General features: G+C 41.4%; 1 protein-coding gene across 3 annotated transcripts in view; it reads right to left on the bottom strand.

The window, feature by feature from the left end:
* Positions 1–26,344, bottom strand: part of LOC138583571 (CUB and sushi domain-containing protein 3-like) — a 231,744-nt gene extending 205,400 nt beyond the window's left edge. For all 3 annotated transcript variants that reach the window (XM_069655437.1, XM_069655438.1, XM_069655439.1), the window contains exons 1-2: positions 26,068–26,344; positions 9,525–9,747 (exon numbers count right to left, since the gene is read on the bottom strand). In XM_069655437.1, coding sequence (XP_069511538.1) covers positions 9,525–9,747; positions 26,068–26,245 — 401 coding nt within the window. In that variant the 5' untranslated portion in view covers positions 26,246–26,344. The remainder of the gene's footprint in view (positions 1–9,524; positions 9,748–26,067) is intronic.
* Between the last annotated feature and the right edge of the window lie 241 nt (positions 26,345–26,585).

Genomic DNA, 26,585 nt, shown 5'->3' with positions numbered 1-26,585 from the left:
GCAAACCACCTTCGTTGTACTGATAAGACAGGGTTAACCCTGGCCTCTGGTGGTTTACATGTGCCATTCTGGGTTGACTTTAGTTACACGCAGTCCTTTTTCTATAACAGGGCCAAGCCAGGAGAACATTACACACAACCCTGTTCTGGAGAGAAGCAAAATTATGCATCCCCCCCATCTGTACAGATGGGCGACAGGGTTTTAGAGATGCATTCAAACACTGGTGTAAATACGCCCAAGAAGTACAATAGAAGCGTTTTTTTTTCTCAAACTGCCAGAAGCTGTAGTTCGGGGAGATCACCTCTCTGATCCCTTTTAGTGCTGTTTACACCAGTATTTGAATGACTTGAAGCCCGCCTGGGGCATAATCTTTACACAGCCACCACTGAAAACTTCATATTTTTTGTATATCATTTTATAGGAGGATGACGGCAAATGGGATCATGTGGACAACAGTGCAAATAGCAGCCCAAGTACCACTGACACCAGGTTGAAATCCCCCTGAAGCACTGACATAAAAACTAAAGACAAGTAGAAGAAAATAAAGAGACTGATGCCACCAAGAAATTTATAGTAGCATACTTAGTTGTCTGCAGCAGCCAACAGCAGTATTTACCACTGACACCTTAAGCAAATATATTGCTGAAACTCTGAAGGGCACAGGGTTTCTGAACAAGGAGCGTGGCAAAGCTGACATTCAGAAGATTATGTTGAAACACAGTGTAATGACTTGGGTAATGAGTGAAATGTAAAGCTCACCGAGTAGAGCAGCAAGCTCATCAGGGACCACATCTATCTCTCCTTTGTAACTCTAACATTCTATTTCTTTTTTTAAATAATGATCTTTGTGTTGATGTGATGTGATGTGTTTACCATAATCAGTCAGTCGTTGACAGTACAGAAAATACAGGAAAAAGTTTTTGATCAATTTTACTTTTTATTCATACTGATGATCAATATTTACATTATTCAAAAGGTTTCAGGAAAGTAATGTCTTCAGTGGTTCAGGTGTGCTGGCCAGCTGACAGCACCCTCATCCTTGAAAAAGTTTCTGGAATCATCCGTAAACTTCTTGGCTGCTGTGGTGCATTCGTTGCAGGCTGATCTTACACGTAGCACTGAACGTGCAGGAGCGTGCAGACACCACATCTAGGGATCTTTTCTTTACTGACAACATCCACCCTGTCAGACAGCTCAGGTGGGTGGTAGACCTGACACATGCTCCTCTTGCTCCATGGGTCAACAGTCCACAGCAGCAAGAACAAATACCCTAAACCTTTCTGACTCTAAAAAGACAACTGTGTGAAACATCTTTCACTGATTGGCCATTATACCAGAGGCATTTTTCTCCTTGCATTTTATTGTGGTCATCAGAGTTTCAAGTTAATGTGAAAAACGGTTCTGTATTTTAAAAAGCCGAGTCTGTCCGTTGAGGTGTGCCCCGTTATAACCCTTCATCACCTTTGTCTTCAGGGAAATTTACTTCCATCATCTTTCACCACATGAGGCACTTGTTTGTTCCTGGATGGCACAGGTTTTGGATCTTGTAGCTGGAGTTTGGAGTGGTCTCAAGGTGTCTCTGCTGTTGGTTCCCATATCCATGTAGATGAATCTTTGGTCTGCATCCTCAAGAGGCATGAGTATGCTCGAGTTGGTGCCCTTGTATTTGCTGACCTCTGTTTGACTGCTTTGCAATGTGCTTCCCATCCAGTGCACCCAAACAGTTGGGAAATTGCCAGTGATCCTCAAACTCCTGGGCAATTGCTCTCTATATATGGCTACTGTAGGGCACTTACAGATAGCCAGGCCCAAGGACCTTGTGCACAAACAATTAAAAACAGTTATGTAATAAGATAGATATGCATATGTATAGTTTAAACAACAATACCTATGATTTTTCCCTTCTAATATCAATATTACAGTTTTTGATTTAAGGGTTAAGTAACACATTGTAAAGGACAGTGGCCAAATAACAGTTTAACAAATGTTCACTAATGATTAATGCAGTTTTGATGAGAACCAGAGCTAAACCTAAAATACATTACTATATCAAGCTACATTTTATACGAATGTCACCAGGTAGCAACAAACACAGAGCTATCTACTCAGTTATTTTCCATGAATAAAGGAAGAATAAACTCACCACAGGCTCCTTAAACAGTTTGAAATGATCCGCTGGTCTCTCTTTTTAGTAGCTTGTGCATCGCTTGCAGGCCATTAGCCTTTTTAGGTCGTGTTTTTCCTCCTGTATAGCAGTATTAACAAAAAGCTCACTGGTACCCAAAGAAAAGCTTTACAACACGTCTGAATTGATATAATCACCCAACATAGCAGATAAAAAAAATAACCAAACCAGCCAGCTAACTTAATTATAAGTGAAATACACTATTTTCTAATGTTGCATTAAAAATGTAATTTTGAATTTGTTTGTGTAACTGTCAAACTGAATATATATTAGGTTTTATGCTATATGCAACCAGCTAGTTCTCATTCTAATATTTAAACAGAATATTAAATACATTTTAATTATTTCCAAATTTACACCTGTAGCCAATATAAAACACCTCCATCTACAAGAGCATTTATATTACTTTTAGATCATACGATTTAGTGGGTGAACTTTTTATAAAGATACAAATGCATGTTTTGACAAAGGGTCAGTTTTGCTCAGAGTGAAAATCAAGTGTTGCTTGCAGCTAGGTGAACATAAAAGCCCTAACACAACAAATATAGAAAAGCACACAATGCTTTTTCCTGTGCCTTTGCAGAATTATCAGAGAGATTGGCCCATTTATTGGGCTGCACAATTATGGCCAAAATGATAATCACGATTATTTTTGAACAATATTGAGCTCATGATTATTTATTTATTTTTATGGACAAAATGTTTTAATTGCACTTTAAACCGAAACTGAAATAAACAAAGCAACACGTTCAGTTCCATTTTGTGCTGTATTTCTGCTCATGTACATATTTTGCATCAAACTAAGACTGAACTGGGTTCTTTAGTGAATTTGATGCGTCTTCTAGTGGAAAAATGCAATGCAAATTACATTGGTAATTTCGGTCCATCTTTGGGAGTTGGGTGGATAGGGTGCCGCGCTATACAGCTGTTATGGATATCTGACTTGATACTGGATGAGGACGGGGAGTAGTGACGTTTTCCTCTTGGTCTTCATACACTCATCATGCTGCACTTTTTGGTGTTTTTTCAGGTAGTTGAACAAGTCACTTTTGTTGCTTTGCGGCGCAGACACATGAATATTTTGAGATCGTAACAAAGAGTCCTTCACGAGGACAGCTACGTATTCTCTTCCCCGATTTCAACAGCTGCTGTAACTTTGACAACCACTGACACTTTTGGCTGAAAGTCGCCAGGTAACTTGGTCACTCGTTGAACAGAAACAGCGGTCTTTGTTGTTTACTCTTCCACTCTACAGTAAACTGCCGCTGCAAGCTAGGCACTCATGAGAGGACATGCCAGCTTCCTCTAAAGTGAAGTCAAAACCTCTCGTTCACCCCCTGGAGGAGTTGATCTTTTTGTAATTTTGCACAATGATTAAAATAATAACTAAAAACACATTTAAATCCAGTTTGAAAGCCACTGCAAGAACTTGTAACTTCCAAACACCCTGTGGCATTGATTTCCAAACAAAAAATAAACTCCAAGTTTCTTAGAATAATCAGACCAAGGACAAGAAATTCAAACATAACCGGGAATTTGAAGCTTACAAAAAAGGCAAAGAGATTTGCTAAAAAGAATCCCAGTAGAGAGAGAAAATACAAGGATTAATATTGTTAAGGGTACAATGTCAAGGTTCAATTACAAGGGGATTAAAAAAGAAATGTTAAACCAATGGCAGGGACAAGATAGAGAGACATTAAGTCATATCTCAAGATATGGTTGAAACTAAAACTGCCAAGGGGGTCACTTGTATCCCCTCTATTTTAAAAGGCATATAACTCTGTTAAATAAAACTCTATACTTCAAACAATCATGGAGTACTTTTTACCTCCAACAGAAACAACTTAATAAGACAGGAGTCAGCGTTTAGGCTATGTCCTGTTTCTTAGCAACACCCATAATGGTAAGATGTATTTTATTGTTGAGTTATTACTGTGAGTAGCTTGTGTGTGTTAATCCATACATTAGCTTGCAAGTGGTGCACTAAAACAGGTTTTTATAGCCTATACATTTTTAAACTTGTGTTTTTCTTGTCAAATAATTTTTATTTTATTTTATTATTGTATGTAAGGCCATTGAACGTTTTCAATTGTTAAAGCCAACAGTTTATAATTGAATGTTGAAATGTTTTGACCTTTGACCTGTACTGAAAAAAAGCAACAGTTAAATAATCTTAGAAAACATAATTTGAAATAGTAACTTTGCCAGGCTTAACTTCACTGGTTTAAGAGATTACATATGCGATTGCAGACGCTCTTGTGTCAGGGAGTTAAACAAAAAAACAGGAGTTAAACAGGAGTTAAAAACTTGCAATGCAAGGTGCAATGTTTTGAGGCTTTTTTTCTTTTCAACACATTACACATCAACTGTGAGCCACTGTGACAAACACTCCCATATAGTCATTTGTGGCATGAGCAAATTGTTTTGTCTTCTGAACACCGATAAATTTCTTTGTCAGGTCTTCAAATAAAATATGTAAAAACTTCAATGAATTGAAAGTTAACTTCCATGAAATGTTCATTTCGCACCGAGCGAGTGATTTACAATGCTATTCATAAATGCAAAGGAGAATCTTCACACTCCTTAATCATATTTATGCTGTTCTACTCTTAATTTCGGTTGCTGCAGCAGTATAAAACAATTGATAAGAGACAGGAGGGATTACTATCTTCCTGTACAAACAGCGCTGACACACATCAACCAGAGCCTCTGGTTGGTTGAAAATTAGGAACACAGCCTCTGATTGGTCACTACACTCAACACAGGGCATCAGTACAGCATCATACAGTTTTCAACACAGAAACATACATGAATAACCAAGAGACAAAGTATTTGATTCATTGTTATGCATTCACTGTATAGAGTCTCCATAAAGACACTGTAGATAAGAAAGCTCAAGATCACATGGAGGCCCTTGTTAGCACGCTCCTAGCTTGTGTTTAACATTGCAGGCCCAAGTGGATCAATATTTTTAATGTCAAAGAAGTGAGTTTGGTGATGTATATGACGACACGTACCGGAGAAATAGGACGATTGTTAAAATTTGCAGAGAAAACATAGGTGGTTGGCCAAAATTGCATGGTCGCAAAAATGTGCAGGAACAGGTTGAATTCACGTCAATTTGCATGAATTTGCATAATCGCAACTACCTGGAAAGATTGGTAAAATAACTTGCAGCAGTTCTACATGGTTCAAGAACAGTTGCAGTTGTACAGTCAAATCCCTAAAACTAGACCTGAAGACCCATTCCAGAGTTTAGCATTTAAATGATATTCCATATTTTCCGACACATTTTCTGGTGATGTTGATTAAACTGTCCTCCAAGCTTGTGAGTTTTTCTGGAGCTGGGTCTTAAAAAAAAAATTGCAACTTTATTCACTAATGGTATTCACTGAACATGTTAAGCCAAGACTGGAAGGGAAGAAAAATGGATATCCTTTATTTGGACAACAGCAGCGGATAAAATATGATGAGGCTGGCAGAGAATACCACCAATTGCAACTGTAGACAGCATTTCCATCAACAGCTAAAATACTTTAACTACTAGGCATATAACTTTTTGCCTTCCTCTGCAAGGAGGAGTGGGGATTCAAATGGACTATATTTAATTGTCTTGTCCACAAAAATATAATTAGACTGACATTAAAAACATCAACTCACAATACATACAAAACGACTGGAAATAAGCCAATAAGAGTTTGTTTTTTTGTTGTTTTTTTCAAACACAGCATTTTTTAAATGCCTTAAACAGGCATTTAATAAAAACATATCTAGTTTTAGGATAAATGTACAGTCTATGAAAACTGCGCAAGACACAAAAACGTCAAATAAAAGTCGACATTTCAACCTCCCCGATGCCTATTTTATCCAAGCTAAACCTCTGCCAAAACCCAAGTGGGAAATCACAGACGAACTCCAAATAAAACCACTTCTGACAGCACGCCTGCCTTTTTGTGACAGCTCACACACCAGTGAAGCTGCATTTACAGCAAAATCTACCTTTGTACTTGGTAATAAAGTTTTCTCCTCTAAAAAGTCTGTCACTGAAAGGGCCTGCAACTTCAATTTAACATCTAACAGTCAACCACGAGAGGTGATCTGAGTCAGCTCAGCCAAGATAAATGCGGCAACAACACATTTGTGCTCCCATGCTGAGAACCTGCTGTTGTATAAAGGTAATGAACACAGAGCACCAACACAATATCATTCACTAATGTCTTTGCAATTTCACCAAGCCCAAATAAAATACTCCTCCACTTCATACAAACAAGAAGCTCATTAAGTGTTGTTGCTTTTTTCTGTTTGCATTGCACTGTATGGTAGGGTGTTTGTCATCCCCCATACAAACACAAACACCTTATCTTTGTTGTTGTTTACAGTTATGCTTAACAGTAGGCTGTTATAGGCTGCGGTGTTATTCTAATCAAAATAAAGGCATCTCAGCTCTGCCATGTCTCAACAACTACATTTCTTTTCCCCAGCACATATTCTAACGTGTCTCGTCAGGAAAGTCACAGGTGCACCTAATTACATTAATTATGGCTCCAGTGCAAAATAGGTTAACTGTGGACTGAAATGAACCTCGCCATACTTGATGTCAAATTACGCTTTTTGCTTACTTTCTGCAGCTTTAAACACGTTTCAGCATGGAGTTATTTCGAAGTTTAAAATACATATAGGACGTGTTTTTCTTTTTGCCATAAAGTGGCAACGGTCAATTTCGTAAAACGTGTCCAACTGTCATGCGTTGGCTTTTGCCCTTAGTCGTTAACGTTTCCTAGATAACTTCTTGCTAGCAAACGTTACCATTACCAACTGTAGCAGTAGCGTTACTGTGCGTTTTAAAATGGAAAGACAATTAAATATTTCACTTACTGAAGTCATAAGAACAGGTCAAACTGAAGCTTTGTTTCCACAACCATCCTCCTCTCAGGTGTGTGGCGAAAAACTCTGCTTGACGGCACCTTGCCTGTCTGCTTCGAGTGTGGGAGATCAGTGCTGCATTCATGAGTAATGGGATTTTTGTCTTTTCTTGTTAATGTGATACGGGTACAGGGGACTACAGGGGTTAAGGTCTCTCCTCTGCCTACTTTAGTTGACCCTGTGTAAATAAGTGATTAATTGGAGACTGATAATAACAATGAATGAGAAACAGCTACCGATAAAATCATTTTTCTCTGATTAAATATAAAGATCTGATTTATCAAAATTGTTTTTAAAGTGTTGCTGAATTTGAAAGTTATGATTGTCACTGACATACACAGTCAGAAACTATGACAACAAAGCCAATTGTGTCCCACAGCATATGAAGCAATATCAACAGCATCTGTGATCACTTATAATGTCTCCCATAACTTGTTGATGTTGTGCCATTATACTCACATTAAACTGAAATTACTGGCATTAAAATACCATGTGTTTACAACACCTGGTTGGAGCCAGTCTGTCTGGTAAAGCTGAGTATTTTTGTTTTTCTCAATTTTAAGGAACCAGTGCGACATTGATTTCAACAGTAGATATAACAACAGTGTATAGGATAATATTGCTAATACTTTACCAAGCCTATGGAGTGTACAATATGGATGTAAAGTCATGCCAATGTCATTGTTTTAGATATACAGCGTTATATTTTGAGGCCTTTTAAACCGTAATTGTGCTGAGATTGTGTAAGATCATTTAGTGATGCAGAGTCAACCTGCATGGTGACAAACCTCTCATAAGCCTGACCTTGAAACAGCATTATGCAACATAATCTTTTAAGTATCTAAAGTGATTCAGCTGCTGAAGTATCAACAATGATTCAGCTCTTGAATTATTCCTCTTCATTGCCACTCATTGCTATACATCCTCCATTGTATTAGCATGTGACCTCAGTCCACTTCCTCTGAAGTTGAGCCACGTAAATGGCACGGGAGAAATCCTTTTGTTGCTGTGTTTTTGAGTGTTTCACACAGAAATGCTGGACCTCACTCTCACCTCTGATGGAGAATGCTTTTGAATAAAAGTGGATAATCAGACACTAAGATGTTTCAAAAAGTGTTTGGACAGGTTCATAAGTTGGTGTGTGTATCCTCACTCTTCTATCAGCTCAGCTCAGACAAGAGATAATCTCTTTATACACACACTTATCTATAAATAGAGGGTTTATTTTGGGCAATTTGGTTTGACAAGGGAAATGTAAAACCTTTAAGGCATTTTTCTTTGAAATCCAAACAGAGCTCTTTTTTAAAGCGGGTTTTATTTGGCAAAGTAGGAAATGGAGCATCTCGAGAAGGCTGCTGTATAGATTATTTCTGAATCAGATGAATGATATGTCCTTTTCAGGACAAAACAACACAAATAGTTGCTATATTTAGGGATGGATTTACCAGGCAAGAAAATGATGATGGCAAAACTAGCCCCATTTTGATTAGTCTAAAACATTAGCCCTCTGTGTTTCTGTATTTATACATTCACTGCCTGTTAAGTGCAGCGTTTTATGTTCATCCCTTTGATATCTTACATTTGGGCTCGGTGTAATGAGCCTCAACTGCAAAAATCACGGCCTGTCATCCCACCATGAGAATCAATTTGTCTCTGTTAAATTCAATTACTGAACAATACATAGCTGCAAAGTGCGAATTTAATGTCAAAATCAAACAATGAGGAGAGACAAATATTTCTATGAAAGACTAAAGAGAGGGAGAAATAACTGTTAAAAAAAACAAAAAACAGTACAATCTTCCCACACGACTCCAATGTCAGGCTTTTGTGAGAATGCAGAGAGCACACTGAGCAAACACTTGTTTGCCTGTTCAGTGACTGAAGTAAACACAGAGAAATCTTTGTGTTTGATTTTCATGTTTTCTCGCTACCTCGGACTCCTCCAGTGGAGCATTTGAAAAAAGGATGGTGGCTACTGAGCTGACCCATGCGTCAGTGGAGCCAACACAGCACGCTCATTCACAAATAAGTGCTGGGGATTCTGCTTAGAGATTTACGGCTGATGGGTTTCTTTGGAATAGGAACACATTTACAACGTAAGTATTTCATGGAAAAAAGGGGTTTCTCTGATTTTTCCTACCTTGTGCCTGATCAGAACCCCATGTACTTTTTTGCCTTCGCTGCACAAAACTATGTCAGAAAAGAGCAGACGCTCAACAATCCACACACGCTGAGCTGCTGACTTGCCTGTCACCTCCTTGACAGGACTGAGCCGTCTTTGTCATGTGAACATTAAAGACGAACTTCCTGTCAAAGGTGAACCTTGAAGGCTTTCCTCCCTTTTATTTCCTGTCCCTTCCTGCCATCCCTTCAAACACAGCTTTCAAGGTGCACGGCTTCAGAGCTGTTTCCTTACCTCGTCCTGAAGTTAGCCGGGTGAGGGTGCCCGTCATACAAAGATAAAAAGTCATATTCCTCCTCCACAGCGAAAGATTGAAAAACTATATGAATCCTTCTCCCCTCCTCGGCAACAATGACCCAGGTACAGTTCGCTCCATTTGGATATCCATATGGAAACCCTGGGCTTTCTATCGTCCCATTCCTCCCTTTTAAAGTGCCTCCGCAAGTATGGATAAAACCTGGAAAGAAAAGAAACACACAGTTATTATCAAGCGCACAGTGTGTACCAAAAAAATGTGTTTCTAAATAATACACATTCAAGCAGCAATAAATAAACTGAATGGCTCTCAAATGCTTAAACATGCCCATACAGATGCAATTCCATTTAACATTTTATTGTAACAACTGCATGTGCTTGGTAAAGCTCAGGTGCCATACTTTTTTTAACCGAGAGCACATTGTTTGGAGAATCCACATTGCTCTCAGCTGGCAGACGCTATGAGGGAAATCTAGCAAGCAGTTGAATAAGAGCCAAATTTCCATTTATGTTTTCAGCTGCCTTGCAAATTAAAAAAATAATAGGCTGCAATACCTATTGCCGTAATAATGGAGGAGAAACGCATAATTGACGACCACAATGATGTGTTTCTATGTTATCTCGAACAATAAGCTTGCGAGGTATTATTACGGCCCACTTCTACACAGAGGTTTAGAAAACCCCAGAGACAGGCAGCGAGAGAGGTCTTCCAATTTGATGCCACAAGCCCTTTACACTCTGCTTCACAGCCCACACAAGATATATCTCTGCACCTTGTTGCACTGGCTCGCTGAGAAATCAATACCCTTGACATATTAGGTTAAGCATTATACTATCATTGTCAAGCAACAATAACACGATTGCTTGGCTAACCCCTGTGGTGCTAATGTAAATGAGCAAATGTGCCATACTTAAGAAACTCTAACACACATAAGACATAATCTGTGTCACTCAAGCACAGACGTTAACGCTACAATGTTCCTTCACACTTCCACGTGCAGTATCCTCCCACACTCACACCAACAATGTGCGAACATGCTCCCATGCACACTGTCGCATGAAAAAAGAGTGCAATTTTATTTGAGGCTATCTTGCATGTTGTCTAATGAAATGCAAACTTAATTAAGATGCATGGTCTACACCCCACAATTTACTCCTAGCGTAATTAGCTTTTCACACTTGGTAGGTAAAGGATGTTTTGCATAGTGTTGGCCGCAGACTCGCTCTGCAGTATGTGGGGGAAAAGCGCTTGGCAGCTATGCAGTTCAAATGGCCTCTAACTACAGTAAACAGGAGCAAATTTCCCAAGTAAAATGTACGCCCCTCTTATACACTGATGTGAGGAAGCAGGCAAAACGTTCAATTCTGAGAAACACAGACAACGCATGTCGCCCTTTTCGAGTTGTTTCATTATATTTGGTCAAAGCCTGCCAGCTGTTTCTATCTCACAACAAAAAACACAAACATGATAATCATGTGGAACAGTTTGCCACTATCTTTACATCTTGCAACACCCTCAGGGATATCATCACAAAGACAGTATATCTGCACCTATTGTCCAGATAACTGAGACCAATTCACCCCTATTGTGCGATCAAGCAGCCTGACCTATTTAAAGATACAGCTGTGGATAGGGTAAATAAAGTGACCATACAGGTTTTATGATGTTGTGCCTGCTAGTGCAGCGGGGAAAATTTCTTGTCATGGTTTGTCGTGTGTCTAAATTGCAATTATTTCTGCCACCTTTGAGCAAACAGGGTAATCATGGCAAATTTGCAGCTTTGATGCGCCACCTACAGGGTCAACGTGATCCAACCTGTGATACGGTGCTTTCAGGGGCTCCCGGGAATATCGTAATTACCAGGACAAATCTGGTAACAAAGTAAAGAGTATCAATGTAAAAGTGTGGATTTTTGACTGATCATGTACAGACATGTAAGTGACGAATCATCATTTCAGTTTTCATAATGGACAGAAATCATGCCTTCCTGTAAGATCCACATTACATTCATTTTTACAAAGCTGCCACTAAAAGAGCCTGCTTGAGTGTCCAACTAAAAGCAGCGTATACTTTGACTGGATCTATGCAGGGCAGTTTTAAAGTAAAGTAAGAGCTAAGGATGGGCACTTGAAAGCAACAAATCTTCAACACCAAAACTGACAATTCAAAATGGCCTTAAAATAGAATCTGAGTTAGATATGATGAGTGCTGAGGGTGAACCCACCTACACATACACGTACACCTTGCTGTTGTAGTTTCAGTCTAGACCGATTCATCTCAGGAAAAGCAGGAGAATCTGATAATTAAGCGGGCATAAATGAATAACAACACTATTTGACAGCTGATGTTTGGCTTCAGTCTATAATTTATCTTGCAAATCATCTCTTCCATTTTTGCAAACATAATTAATTTTTAAATGGCATGGCCACAGGAGGATGCAATTGTACTAAATATGCAACAGCAACTGTGGCAGCAACAAAAGTGCTTTCTGTTTACTTTGACAACATGAATTTAAGACAGAAGAGACTATTTAAAGGGAAAGTGTTACACATTTACACACGTTTAGGGTTTCTTTTTATTATTTAAAGGGCCAGGCCACTAATTCCACACATGCAGTTAACTTGTTGAGATGAGTGCTCTTCAGTTTGCAGAGTCTCTGGAGGGACCTCTCAGATTAATTGTAAGTAACTGGAGTTGTGGGCTGGTAGGAGGCAGTTTGGTTCTTATGACAGATGCTATCCAGATGCATTATGGGAAATAATAGGATCAGGTGTTTAGTACTTGATCTATACTAGCGATTAAAGCTAGAATATCTCTGTTCTTTCTTCAAATAAGTCCCTTGTGAGTCTCAGAATTTAAAGGAAACGGTGATACTAAATTGGTGGAATGTCCCTTCAAATGTTAACACTTTTCTACACTATAGATATATCACTTTCTTTTGTTATGAAATCACATCAAAGAAACAAAAAGTAACAATCCAACTGTTTGACACCAAACAAGGGTACATGAAACAGACACGCCCACACACAGACACACATTCAGCGTTCATCATATCATATGTCCCTACATTGTTTACATTTCCTCTCAGTTAAAGCCTGTGTTTACATCTTTCACGACATCCTTGCATGGTTCCCAGAGCTGAACAAAGTCTTCCGCTCGCCCCCCCCAGCGATGTGAGTCCAAAGTCAGAAGTTTTGTCTGTTTCGATGTTTGTATGAAGTCCTCGGGACACGTTGCATGCACACACAGAGTTTGACATTTAAAGGGACTTTGGTATTAAACATCTCTGACAAACGTTTTATAACATCTTTCCAGAAGATTTAATGCTTTGGACATTTCCAAAAACAATAAAATAAAGTACCTTTCCCCCCAAAACTTTGAGGACAAGCATCTGGATTATTTGCTGAAACATGAGGAACTCATGTGCCTTCTCATACACCAATTATATTGAAGTAAATAAAATATATTAGTACATTCTTTTTATGTTTTTCAAGCATTAAATGTATCTTTTGTTAATCCAGTACAACACTAGATTTCAGCACGGTGCGTCCCCACAGACTCTCACACTTCTCTTCATTTAATGTGTGTTAGAGTGAGACTTTTAAAACAGCCCAGTGAAAAATACATGAAACCAGACACATGCACTTTTAATCACTGCTATAAAAACCATGAGTGCAAGTGAAGTAAACTAGACTTGAGTTGTGGTGAGGTCATTTTGTAAATGTGTAATTGTGGCTAACCATTGTACGAGAACATAAACCTGAAGCAACCCTGGTTGAGTATATCATCAGAGCATGGAGGAGGCCCCTTGTCCTTGTGTTGAGCTGTGTGGCAATAACCCACCTACTCAGTTTTAGAAGGCAAACATCAAGCATTATTGCTCTTACTTGAATCACCTGGAAGTTATAACTACAGCAGGGACGGTGCCCGTTAGGCCCTGAAATATTTCAGTGTTTGTCAAGCATTAGATGACTATTGTTGCAGACTACTCAGAGTAAATAGAGTTAACAGTGTTTGTGTGGCTGATAGCTCTGTTGTACTAAAGATGAAAGAACACATGATCATTGCCAAGTTATATCTTCCCACCTATTCCTTTCATCCTTCATTGTTGGTGAAACCCTCCCCTCTTTCTTCCTCGCCTTCTCTCTGTCTCACTCAGCTGTATTCATTCACTTCCTCCTCATTGTTATCCCCCCTTTTTGATCCCTCTCATTTACTACAATGGGAGTCTAGGGGAGAGTGGGCACAGGTGCAACAAAGGACAGCTGCAACAAGTCTGATCTTCAATCAGAGACACACTAGAGAGATGGCACTCATACTGCTCGTGCTCAGTTAGATGTTGCAACCACCAGGAAGACAGAAGACATATTTAACAATCGCTGCTGCATTTATTGAAACTTTCATGCCTATTTTGGAGGTATAAAAGCATTTTTTCAAGAGCAATATTTTTGTCATAGTGTCATAAACTGTCATAAAGGTATTTTGCCCAGACAATGGTTGTGAAGTTGTGACGTCACATCACCACATTAAACTCTTTCCGGGTCCAAGCCGCTACAATGTCTCCTATTTACAATATGCAGCAGTGCTGTTTCCCTCACTATTTTATGCGAAGAAAACTAACTTGATGTTGCTAACACTTTGTCATGGACATGCACTGTCATGATCGCCATTGTAGCCACCACCCTCACAACAATCAACATTACTGTAGGCTGCCAGCTACTGCTAGCTACAGCACTGGTAGATAGCAGGATTGCAAACTGGTGAAAACAGATGGTAGGCTGGAATTTATGTGTGTTTTGAATGTTTAAAGGAAAATAGATTGAAATAGTGTTGAAATAACTTGTATACACGTTTTTATTAATAGCTATTTTCCCCCTCCCTTTCCCCTCTGGGATACCCCCAAAAACAGACTGCATGGGGCGCTGTTTAGCTCAGTTGGTGAAGCGGGCGCCTCATGTACAGAGGCTGCAGTCCTTGTCGCATTGGTCGCGGGTTCGACTCCCGGTCTGCCGATCACTTGGTGAGTGTCATCCCCCACTCTCTACTCCCTGCATTTCCTGTCTGTCTTCAAGCTGTCCTATGGTTAAAGCCAAAGGCCAAAAAAATTATCTTAAAAAAAAATAAATAACAGACTGCGTCTTATATTCCGTATTATACGGTAATCAAAAAATATACTTAGTTTAGATCCTTGTGTTCATCTAAGTGACATGGTTAGCATGGGTCAGAGACAGTGTGTCTTGCAAGCACATGATGTTCTTTCATGGCAGATAGGATGGGAACAGTTTCAACAAGTTATTGCAAAAGTAAATTAATAAAATTGAATGGTTTTTTTTACATTCCTGACCCTGATCAGTGTTTCAACTGTCCCTAAGGTTGGGTTCAGTTCAAACACCGGACTTCTGCCATTATAATTAGTATTGGAACGATATGTCATTGTAATCATATCGAAATAGTATAAGTAATTAGCAGACAGATTAAAGTATAATACACATTAATTTGGTTGGTCTAGTCCAAATATTCTCTGTGTAACTGAGAGCAATGCAGTAAGTGTTGCAAGTCTCACCTACCTCTCATTTAACAGCTACCTCCCCCCGCGTGGTGTGTCCTTGTTTTCTATAAGCTATCCATTATGAATTAGAATCCCTCTTTTCAAGGCTGTGAATCATAGGAGCTTGTAATATGGTAAGCACCATCATCTCAATAAAAGCGGCATCTATAAAAAGAACATTGTAAACACGGATCTCGTTACTTCAAAGGACCATGCGACGACAACATGTGTTCCTGCATGAGAGAGGACATTTGCCTCCTACAAAACGTCTTCTCTGAAACCGGTCACCCTTCCGACCTCCATCATCACTTCAATTGTAAAAGCGCTGTCCCCTGGGGTTTTCTCCGACCCCGCGTTAGTGCCACTCTGCCACACCGGCAATAAATTGTGATGAGAAACCAAATTAACAACATGCTGTGATTGCACAGTCGGGGGAAAAAATGCGGTTCAGAAATATGAATCAGTATCAAAAAGCACAAGTCTGGCGTGAACACAGGCCGCAGCAGGCAGCCGGCCCGGCTGACAGACAGCTCGAGAGCGGTCCCAGCTGTTCCTCAAATAGTTACATTTACCCATGGCCTTTTAGATACACACACAAATACCACCTTTTCACTGCACATCACCTCTGATGCTTATAACCGATTGTTATACTTGCTGAGAAAAACACAGACAAGGAAATGGCAGATGTCTCCCGCCCTGATGAGACCTGTGTTTGTGTCTTTGTCAGTCTCAGCGAATGTGTGTGTGTGTGTGTGTGTGTGTGTGTGTGTGTAGCTCTGCATGCATATTTATATGTGTTGGCCTTGCAGAGCTTTTTACTAATGCAAGGGGTGAAATAAGACTACTAAATGTGTTTGCCTGGTAAATACAGAGTTTTTGGTCAGAATGAAGCCGTTAATGAACCACAGTGCTGTGCCTCGTGTGGCGACAAAATAAGATTGATTTTGTAAACAAAATACATTATGCATCATAGCGGGTTTCTTATTATAGAATTTGTTGCAAGCTAAATGGGTTATTTCAGGTTTGCTTTTAGCATGAAGGAGAGCACTTCTGCTTTCAAGAACATGCTCGAGCACATGAAGGGATCGGTGCCCCCTGAACAAGTAAACAGCCAACGCGCTCTCCTCCACCATTAATGCAGATTTGTAGTCTGGCCATAAAAAGAAATGATAATGTGCAGCAGGGAGAGGAGGAACAGTCATTTACCGCCATCCAAATTATTATGAGTGACAAAAAGACCATTGGGTAATGGATGATTGCTGATGGATGTGAGAGATAGCCCATCCCGGTTGACTATTTTTGAGCGGGCCGTCATTAAACAGGCTGAGAAAATAAACATTCACAGTTTGACCTCCCCTCAGGTAGCTGCTTCAGGATCCCGCAGGGCAGATTTAACTGCTAGACAAACTCCACTCTCTCCCCCGCCAGTGAAACTGTTGAATTCTGATGAAAGACTGCAGCACTTAGTTTGGCAGATTTATTGTGTTCCATTTCTTATATTGTCCTTAAAGTGAATTGAATTTATCCGCCGTGTTTTGTGCTGTATTTATCTTTTATTGACTCTTTTGTCCCCCGGTTTATGTGGCAGCCTGCATGTCTAAAACAATTTTTCCCGTCTGACAATAAAGTTGATCTAATCTTACAAAAATCCTGTGGCATAAAGCAGTCAGTTATTTTTAAAGTAAAGTTTTTGGGCCCTTAATAACGGAAATTAAAGATGATGTAGCATCCTCCTTTACAGTAGACATAACAAACCTCATGCATTAATGTAGGAACAACGCATATTTCTCCTCAGAGCTGCAGGTTGTAAAGTTCTTCAGACACTAAAACAGGGACCATCTGTAAAACAACACCATTGATGCATTATATATCAGAAATTGTGATGTGTGGACAAACACGGCAGCAAGACAGGTGCTGCAGGGCTCCGTGTAAAGATGTGCGGCGAGGTTGATAGGACACTGTAAAGGGACTACCCTCTGAAAAGCCTAAGCATCCAGAAGGAAGGATGCTGCATCAACAATGTCAAACTGTAGCATCACATTACAGTCGTTTGGCAGATGCTGATTTACATTTTCCACACACATCTGGAACATTGTGTGCGTCATTGTCTGTCTCAAGGACACTTTAACCAGCGGAAGAACCCAACCATATGACTAATGGCCAACACGCTCTACCACCTGAGCTACTGCTGCATCAGACACAGCTGGATATATCACTTTGTTACAATAGTTCAGCGCTGGTTAAGTGCAGCCGGTGTGTCTCTTTGTCTAGACACCAAAGAAACTCAATGTGGACTTGCTCCTTCTGTCTCTGAGCTCCGGCAGACTCATGGGATGTTTATGTTTCAAGGCCAATTACACTTCTTCTCCTTAAAAAGCTGAGCTTCACACTGAGTGCTTTGCTACAGCACAGTGATGCAGGAGTGTGCATTAAGTTACTTTGTTATTAATACTGTGTCCAAGCTTCATTTAAGATGCTTTAAGACTTTTTAAGTCAGCGCCTGCTGTTTAAGGAGGGACTACAGGTAGGTGATTTAAAACACGCCAAGGCAAAAAACCTAGCATGTGGCTGATGGCATCAGGTCTGTGTGTGCTTTCATGGGCAATGTGTTACAAAGACTGTCCTTATGAGGCAGGTGACAACGTGTTTGAAAGCAGGTGCTCGCTGCGGACGTGAGGACAGCAGCCGAGCAGCTGAGGAGCAGCCCCGCCTACTCCCCAGACAAAGTATCCAGAGCCGTATAGACAGAGAGTCGCATCAGTGGAGGTCCAATATGCTCCATGATCCGCCATTGCAATGTTGCAACTCTCTCTCTCTACGGCCCTGAAAGTACCGTCACTCACTCACTCACTATCTGTTGCTGAATGAGGTGACACAATGGCGACAGCATTACAGACTGGGTGTCTGTGGCGACATTCGCGGAAAAAATCACAAGTGGCGCCCAGTTAGTGACGCTTTTTCCATCACCCAGCAGTGGTTGGTCCGCCAGAGAGGGCAGGCGGAGCTAAGCGGCTGCTTTTCCGGTCTCTGCAAGTGTTGCCAGTAAACAGTAATCTACTATGGCTGAACAAACAAAGAAAAGATCGATGACTACAGATACAACTTCAAAAATAAGTGAAAATCCAAAGAAAAAGAAACAAATTTGACGCTCAGATGAAGGCAAACAGTCTTAAAAGGAAAGCGACGAGTTACAACTGGAGCCAACCGTGGCCGTCACACTGTCTGGATATCTGGTGTGCTCCCGCAATTACCACTTATATCGCCATAGGTGCCGCCAAAGAGAACGAAACTTTGAGGTTACCACTTTCAGTAGACAAGGTTCTGATTGTTAACTTGCAATAAGTGACTTTTTCTGAATGTCTGACACACAAAGGTGTCTGTGTGAGCTGAAAGTACATAATGCATCCAAACACCTTTTCTCTGAGCTTTATTATTGAGTTTGCTGAATCATATTGCACAAGAAAGGAACATATAGATTCTTCTTGTAGTGCATAAATATTCTCAGCAGTGTGTTCAAAATGAAAACACTCTTACATATAGCTAAATAATACCAAAATGCACAACTCTTTGATCATCACTTGGACCACCAGCCTATCTTTGCATAGAAAGTATTTTGCCTTCACCCTTCATACATCACAGCATCTTTCTTCACACAAATCCTCAGCCCAATATCCACAAGCCTACTGAGCTACGTGCTTTCAAGCTCCTCTTTTTAACTTATTTCTGGCATGTATTATTTTCCCTCTCTGCGTGATTCATTTCCTCACGATTGCTTAGTCAAGGACACCTCTACTGCTTTCCGATGGCACTTGTTCATGATTATGGCGTATCACAAACAGAGAGAGAGAGGCAACAGCACTGCTGCCAGTAATCAAAGTGAAAAGTATATGTATAAAAAAAAAAGCTGCATTGATTTGCACCTGACCTTAAAGGTAAATCAGCCAACATGGAGATATCCATCAGTGAGGCCTGGTTACAGAGCGGCGACTGGAGAGATAGAGCCCTTACCAAGCAAAATAAAGGTCAGCAAACACCCTGTTAGGCTTCATTCACTGCATCAAACCTCTTATAAAACACTATAAAAAGGACACCGTCTTGTTTTGCTGAATATGGATTCAGGAAAAAGAAAAGGAAATTAAAATTATAGATCATGTTAAACACTAACCATAAGCATTGATCAGCAGAAATGTGCAAGATAGAGGGGAAAAAACGTTGCTGCTTGTGTGCTGTCAAACCTTCAGATCATGCATCTTCCCCGTCTGCATCTTTATCAAACCAGAGCTGCTGCAGCACTTAGAGGTTATATTTAGAAGTAATTTTGTTTTTAGTTACACAAGCACTTTTCTCTTAGATCTATGACAAGCCGCACTCTGAGGCACACACATAAAATGTGGAGGAGAGAGAGAAAACAATTTTTCATCAGCACATCCAGGAACACAACAATGATGATGGCTGGGGCCTCAACAGCAACCTTAGTAGACAGAAAATCTTAAATTGATGTCCCCAAAGAGAGGGATTTTATCTGCATGGCTGTGCTGCAGCTTCACAATTCATTCTGATAGAATGTGCATAATCGCAGCCCCTCACCATGCTTGTCTGCATGCTTGATGAAAGGGAAATGGGCTCCGTACAAGGGAAACAGAAAAGAGGCTTTCTAGAGAATGACTATTACCTCATGAGTGTGTCACTGCAATTTGGAAAGGGGCTCTGAAATATTCCATTCGCTGGTTTTAAATTGCCAACCACTGGGGTGAAAAATACTAAAATCAAATACACTGTCATGCTGAAATGCAGCTGGCACATGCAGATACACACACACCGAACGCAAACCATTGCACCAGGAAATAACAGCAGTTTTGTGTCCATGTAGCAACGTATAATGACCGTTTTCCGACGTCTGTGTGCCACTGGTGCTATAGCCACATCCCAGCTGATATTTTATGGCGAGACACCAATACGTCCTCAAAGTGCCGCTGAGCCATATTGCACCTGACGCCAGGCCACCACTGTGAGAGCCGCTGTACAACACACAACTGTGAGCCAACAACACATCTAATAGGACGTCTGTCTCTCTAGCCTCCAATCTTCCAAACAAACAGTAACATCAACACTTCACTTTCCCCGCAAAGAGGAGAGGAAAGCAGCTGTTGCAAGAGTGTGTCTTTTTAGATTCTAAAGACAACTCAGGCTGAAAAACAATACTCCAGTGTGTTTCACTCTCCAGGTAAACATCTTCTTCTGGTTAACTACCTTCTCACTTTGTGAGGATTTCTTTTTAGATGCTAAGCAACTCATGGAAATCGCTTCAAACTCAATCGTAAACACCGCCTCATTAAACTTAAGCTGGCAGCAGATTCTGCAGAAGTTGTTCGTCCAACTCTAAATGAATGACCAGCTCTGCACCACCTGCAGGAGAGACGTTTAAAGGTGGCAGGAGTTTTCATGCTATCGCCCCCTACAGGCAATGAAAGTAATGCAATTCTGCACAATATTGTAGAATTGACAGCTGCAGTTTGCAGTTTTTGCATTTGGGAATAATAAACATTTAGTATAACTGTGTCAAACTGGGGTTGCATGGTGCAGTGGTTAGCACTGTTGCTTCACAGCGGGAAGGTTCCTGGTTCGAATCCTGGTTTGGATGTAGCGGGCCTTTGCGTTTGGAGTTTGCATGTTCTCCTCATGCATGCGTGGGTTCTCTCCGGGTACTCCGGCTTCCTCACACAATCCATGCTCGTTAGGGGTTCATTGGTGACTCTAAATTTGCTTGTCAGTGTGAATGTGAAAGGTTGTTTGTCTTAATGTGTCAGCCCTGTGACTGACTGGCGATCAGTCCAGGGTGTGCCCCGCCTCTCGCCCAGTGGCAGCTGGGATAGGCTCCAGCCCCTCCGCGCCACAGGGTAAGCAGTATAGATAATGGATGGATGGATGTATCAAACTGAGCTGTAGTGTTAATCAAATGCTGGAATAGAAACACACTAAATCCCACAGGTTTTGAGATTTGGTTTTTATTTAAAATTTCCCCAAATAATTCAATTCAATAATCAAAGTAGCTGACAACTTAGTTTTGTCAATAGATTGACCAATTTCTTTTAGTCAATTAACATTGCTGACTTCCTGTTGACCTCTAACTCCCCTTCCTCGCCCTTCTCAAAAGAAACCTGAAAGGCAGATGAGCAGCTATTACAAATGCATCAATAACGGTAGAGTTGTAACACTCGTTGCCAGCAGGTGGCACATTAAAGGCGCTCTAACGTTCCTTCTTTTTTTCCTCGTCACCTCTAACCCGCTGCTACTTCCACTGCTTTTACACTCCACAAGTTGGACCATAACTGCGGGTCTAAACTGCTGCCGCTGCACTTCCATAATAGCGGCTCTGTTTCAGTGACTGTGTGTGTCCTTCATATTACCTATACGAGCAAATGTATACCTGGTTTCAAACTGAGACTGTACAAAGATCGATGAATAAGTTATTGTATAAATGCAGCTCCACAGACCAGGACCAAAGGCCAGCGTGCGCAGCATGAAACCCTGTAATCAGATGATAATTCAAATAATGATTTTGTATCAGTATGCACAGCAGAGCCCTGAATCTGTTTTCTACCTTGTTGGAAAAACACCTCATGAGAGACCAATTTTTATTACTTGACTCATAACACAACCTGCAAGAAAACTTCAGAAGTTAAAAAGTCAATCGTTTAATTAACACCAATGTAGCATTTATGAACAAATCAATAGTTTACGCTTCTGAACTGCAGATCTGAGAGCGCTTCACAGGCAGGTGAGTTTGTATGGTCCACCTGTCGAGGTCTATTTTCTAACTAGATGCGATATGAAATCCCCCGTGCAGCCTCCTCAACATTGACAGCAAATTGGTGTAGTTGAGAGTCTAAACAGGTATCTGTTAAGCTTTCCTCACCTATCATTTTAATTGCTGTTGAAATATAGTGTGGAATCACAGCAACCTCCACCAAACAGCCTACCTGCTCAATTACCTTCACATTGTTTGCCTGGCCGTGCCTGGCCCCGGCCGGCTCTGCTGTCACATATCATAAGTGTAGCTGACAGCCACAGACGCAAACAGGAGCAGCGGTGGTCAGTGTGGAGGAAGATTCATGGAGAGTATGCGGGCACGCCATGGTCACGGGTTGTAAAGTGAATAACACTGGATATATAGTATGTGAGCATACTGTGGATGCAGGGCTTACAAGATTAATGGAAAAATATACAATGGTATGGATATTACTGTGCTTCAATGATCACATACATATGCATCAATGTCATTTGTTTTATTCGTTTCATCTAATTAAAAATAAATGCTTGGCCGCATCCACGTTCCTTTCTTATGACTGTTAGCAAACAAACTACTATCTGATGGCACGTTTCAACCTGTCAGGTGCTCTAGATTATTACCACTGCAGATTTAAGGCTAAATAAATGCACCTATGTTATCTTTGATTACGCCTCCAGACTGTTAACAGAGTTGAATCCCTTCTGAAAACAGCACCTGCAGAAAGGAGGACAGTCCACCTTGAATCTGCAGCCTTGATTCTGGAAGCAGCCTCCCCTCAACCTGTTACATTTAATCTAACAAGCGCTGAGCTATTTTTCTTCCTGCAGACAAGATATTGCCAATCTCTCCCTCCCAAGAGTGCTGCTTATATTAAAACTGATACCTGAGAAGAACTGACTTAATCAGAACCGGCAAACTATATCCGACCTTCGCAGGGACCTGTCAGCAACATCTAAGAGCCTGGTGCAGGGCCCAAAGCCGGGGGGCAGAGGCCAGTGGGCGAGCTGATAGTACTTTGGTGCACCACTAAGGCTATCCGCTGAGATGTCAGCACTAAAAGAGGCATCAGGAGTCCAGAAAGTAAAATTGTTACTTTTCCAAGTTCCTGTAACCCGGAAAATTGTATATTGCTCCTTTCGGCTCCGGCTGAACCAAGGTGATTCTTCCGGAAAGTGTCCACTTTTTTCCCTCTCTGCTCATCTTCTTCTGCTGGAGATCAAAAACCAGAGGGGCAGTGGGATAATGCCCCAAATTCCCTGTAGATAGTGTATAATTACACAGACAAATTGTAATCCTGATTAGCCCCAGCAGCCTTTCCAGCCTGTTTACATAATCACATTGAGAGAAAGTCTTCATCAAGGGCTCAGTGGCCAGATTACTGTCTGTGCAGGCCCAACCTGATTACCAGCAATTAGCAACTCCGGTATAGGGTTTAATAAAACGACTGCATTTTAACCAAATATGGACGCTAGATGGAAATTCGGGGGATGCTGAAAAATCCGAGAAGTGGCGGGACGCAGCAGATGGACAATTTTCAACAATCTGTTCCCGATCATTAATCATCATTTGACATGCTAATGTCAGCGCAGGAAAGAGGCCAGTGCCCGAGCGCTCAGTTTGTCCTCTCCTGTGTCCCCTTAAACTTTCCATGATGATCCTGACCCCTGCTGCGTTTCTTATCAGGTCACTATCAGGACTGTCCCAGCGGACGGACGCTGAGTATCTGAGTCGACTCTGATGTGGAAAGTTTGAAATAAATATAAAGGTTAAGAAAGGAAAGTGCGGCAGTTTTAATAAAGAATACTCTCATGAAAGATAAAAAGGGCAGATGGAGGAAGCTGCGGCTGTGAATCCAATCTGGATCCTCTTCCAGTTTGACAACATCTCCCCTCCTCTCTCGTGGTATCATCCCCTCTGCTTCGTGACTGTTTCATCACAATGAACTTGATTGATCGCCGTCTGATCGATGGGTGTCATAAGAAAAAAGGGCAAACGCAGCTGTTGCACTCAAGAGAAGCTACAGCACAGCGCTCACTGTCACTGTAAAGGAATTCAATTTGTATTTGACCCGAGTCTTTCACTCTGTTCAGAAGAATAATACAGCCCCTGCAATTCAGCTTCCCAAATCTGTGTCTGTGTCAAGCTGTTTTTTTTTAAGTTCCCACAGGATTAGGTGGCACAGTTGCAGTGGTTGTCCTCAGTTGTTTGGTCGTGTACTGCCGCAATAACAAAATATCTTTTGTACAATTCATCATTTCCCAAACTAAGTTGCTAAACTTCACTAAATTGTGTCGAGAGCCAAGAATCAGACAGGTGCCTCCTGACATAACTTTGTGAACTGAGCATGAGAGCTGTGCACCGCCCACACGCTCCATCCTGGCTCAGAAATAATCTAATATAAGGAAGAGCACCTCCAGCAAAGCGATGCTGAACAAACTTTGCTAGATCCAGGGCTGCTTCTCTTGTTGTTGTTTTTTCACAGCATCATTATCTTAGCAGGAGGTGAGTCACAGGCCAGATCCAGCAGATATCTTTTTACTTCAGCAAACATTGTGTCAGCTGTCAGAGCAGAGGAACAACAGCTGTTCCATGGATCAGCCTCCGTTCTTGCTCTGTGTCACTATTTCCATTTTGCACTTTTCCAAAAGGAGACCCAGGCCTCCTCCTCCTCCTCCTCCTCCTCCCCTCCATGCTTCCCCAATTCCTGGCTGGCTGGCTCCCTAATAAGTAACAGAACTAGGAGGATTGGCAGTGGCCTCGAGGTTTGACATTGCCACAATGTGGGTGGTGATGAAACAGCACCAGCGCCCGACTCAGCTCGCCTTGACTTGGCTCGTTCTCGGTGGGCGCTGCTACTCTGCATGCCTCACATTTCATCCACCCCCAATGGACAGGCACGAGAATTACTCGGAGGGTGAACAATCTGCATGTAAATTAATATCTGTGAGTGCCCATATTCAGAAGCATTCAACAGATTAACAGGCGCAATTTCTTTGAATACACACACATGCGCTTACACACAAACATGGTGAAGAAAATCCTTCGAGGGTTGGAATTCGATTTTCTTCTTCCCCTTTAATTTCAGCTGGAAATTAGAATTTTTCACATTAATATTAAGTATATGTTTCACACGGGCACAGATAATCACACACTTATTCAGAGTTCTTGTAATCAACATGTGACCGCCTGGCAGGAAATTGTTGTTGACGATGTTGAAATGTCAGTGGACAATGGATTAGCACAGGGTAAATTGCGGTGTGGAAAATAAGCAACAATTGCAGAAGCTGTGGCTGCATGTAAATAGCATGAATCTAATTAGTGGGGTAAACAAGGGGAAGAAAAACTGGGGTGGTCAGTCGGTGAACCACAAAGTCGCAGAGGGATTGTGTTGCCTCATTTATCTAAAGAGGGGCGAAAAAGCCTCCATTTGAATAACTGTGTGAGAAAAGTGACACAGGAGTGGTGCTGAGATTTTCCTCGGTGTGAATAAAATTAGATGATGCACTTAAGGGGGAGAAGGGGGAAAAAAAGATGGAACCAGCGGTTACCTCAGCAGCCAGAGCGAGTATTCAAAGGACAGACCCTGAGAAAGAAAGAGCCTGTAGAATACTAACAAGCCCACCTTACACCTGCCTGCACTGGCAAGTCCGATAAACACCAGTCGACAAATTGGTTCCACACTACTAATTGCCCCCCCCCCCCCTTAACCCCCTCCACATAACGGTTCCAGTCACATTTCTGTGGAGAAACTGGCCTGACGCAAATCCCCCACATGAATACTTGAAAACTCGACCCAGAAAGGAGAAAATGCGCACAGCTCCAGCCCAAATAAACGGGAATCTCTCAACATCCTATATGAAATCTGCAGTGCATGCACTTGCGCCTCAACAATTCACTAGTTACCCTACTAAGCAAAGCAGCTCACGTAGGCTATTAGAAGAAGCGTAGGCAACCGCAAGAATATCTATTGAGCGCCTCAGTCAAAGCCTGCATTGAGCTGAGTGAAATGCGTCCCTCAAAACTCCATCCAGTAAACCGTGGCAGCCTATTTTTTTTGCGCACGTCCGTAACGTTAAAGCTTTTGATTTTCTCGCACGCACGCACACACTTAAACAGACACACGCACGCGCACACACATGCGCATGAGAAAAAAAGACGGAGAAATTGCTGCAGTGGCTCGTACCTTTCACACAAGTGAACATCAGTGAAAAGATGAGATTCCAAAAAACAATTCCCGTCCTAATCCTCATCGTCTTGGCTTGAACAAAGTCCCCCCGGCCACATTTAACGCATCTCCTGTTGAAAATGTCCCGTAGTTCAATAGATCCGTCGTAGTATCCGTCCCTGTAAATCCCCTTCATGCTCACAACTAACACATGTAACCTAAAGGCTAATTTTTCAGTCTTGAAGTAGGTTTCCTCTCCCTTCTCAGAGGAGAAACAGGCAGAGCCGCCCGCCGCGCTATGTCAGCTGATAGGAGAGAAGTGAGCAAGACTGAATTTTAGGAGAGGACCACAGCAACCTGGACGAGGGCTCAACCATCTCTGCTGAGAGGGGCATCAAGTGTGGGGATCTGAGCCGGCGCGCGCCTGTATCTGCTGTGCAACATATTTCCTGTTTTAATCCCTATCAGGACCGAGAGACGAGTCTAGCCTACCATCTGAATGCTGCCTTTATCGATCTGCAATTGAACCACGCAGA

The sequence above is a fragment of the Semicossyphus pulcher genome, unplaced genomic scaffold (genome assembly GCF_022749685.1).
Source record: "Semicossyphus pulcher isolate SPU_LCO1_2020_fin unplaced genomic scaffold, fSemPul1.0.p SCAF_9, whole genome shotgun sequence".
Lineage (NCBI taxonomy): Eukaryota > Metazoa > Chordata > Actinopteri > Labriformes > Labridae > Semicossyphus > Semicossyphus pulcher.
Note: the sequence above shows the minus strand (reverse complement) of the source record. Positions and strands in the feature narration are given on the sequence as shown.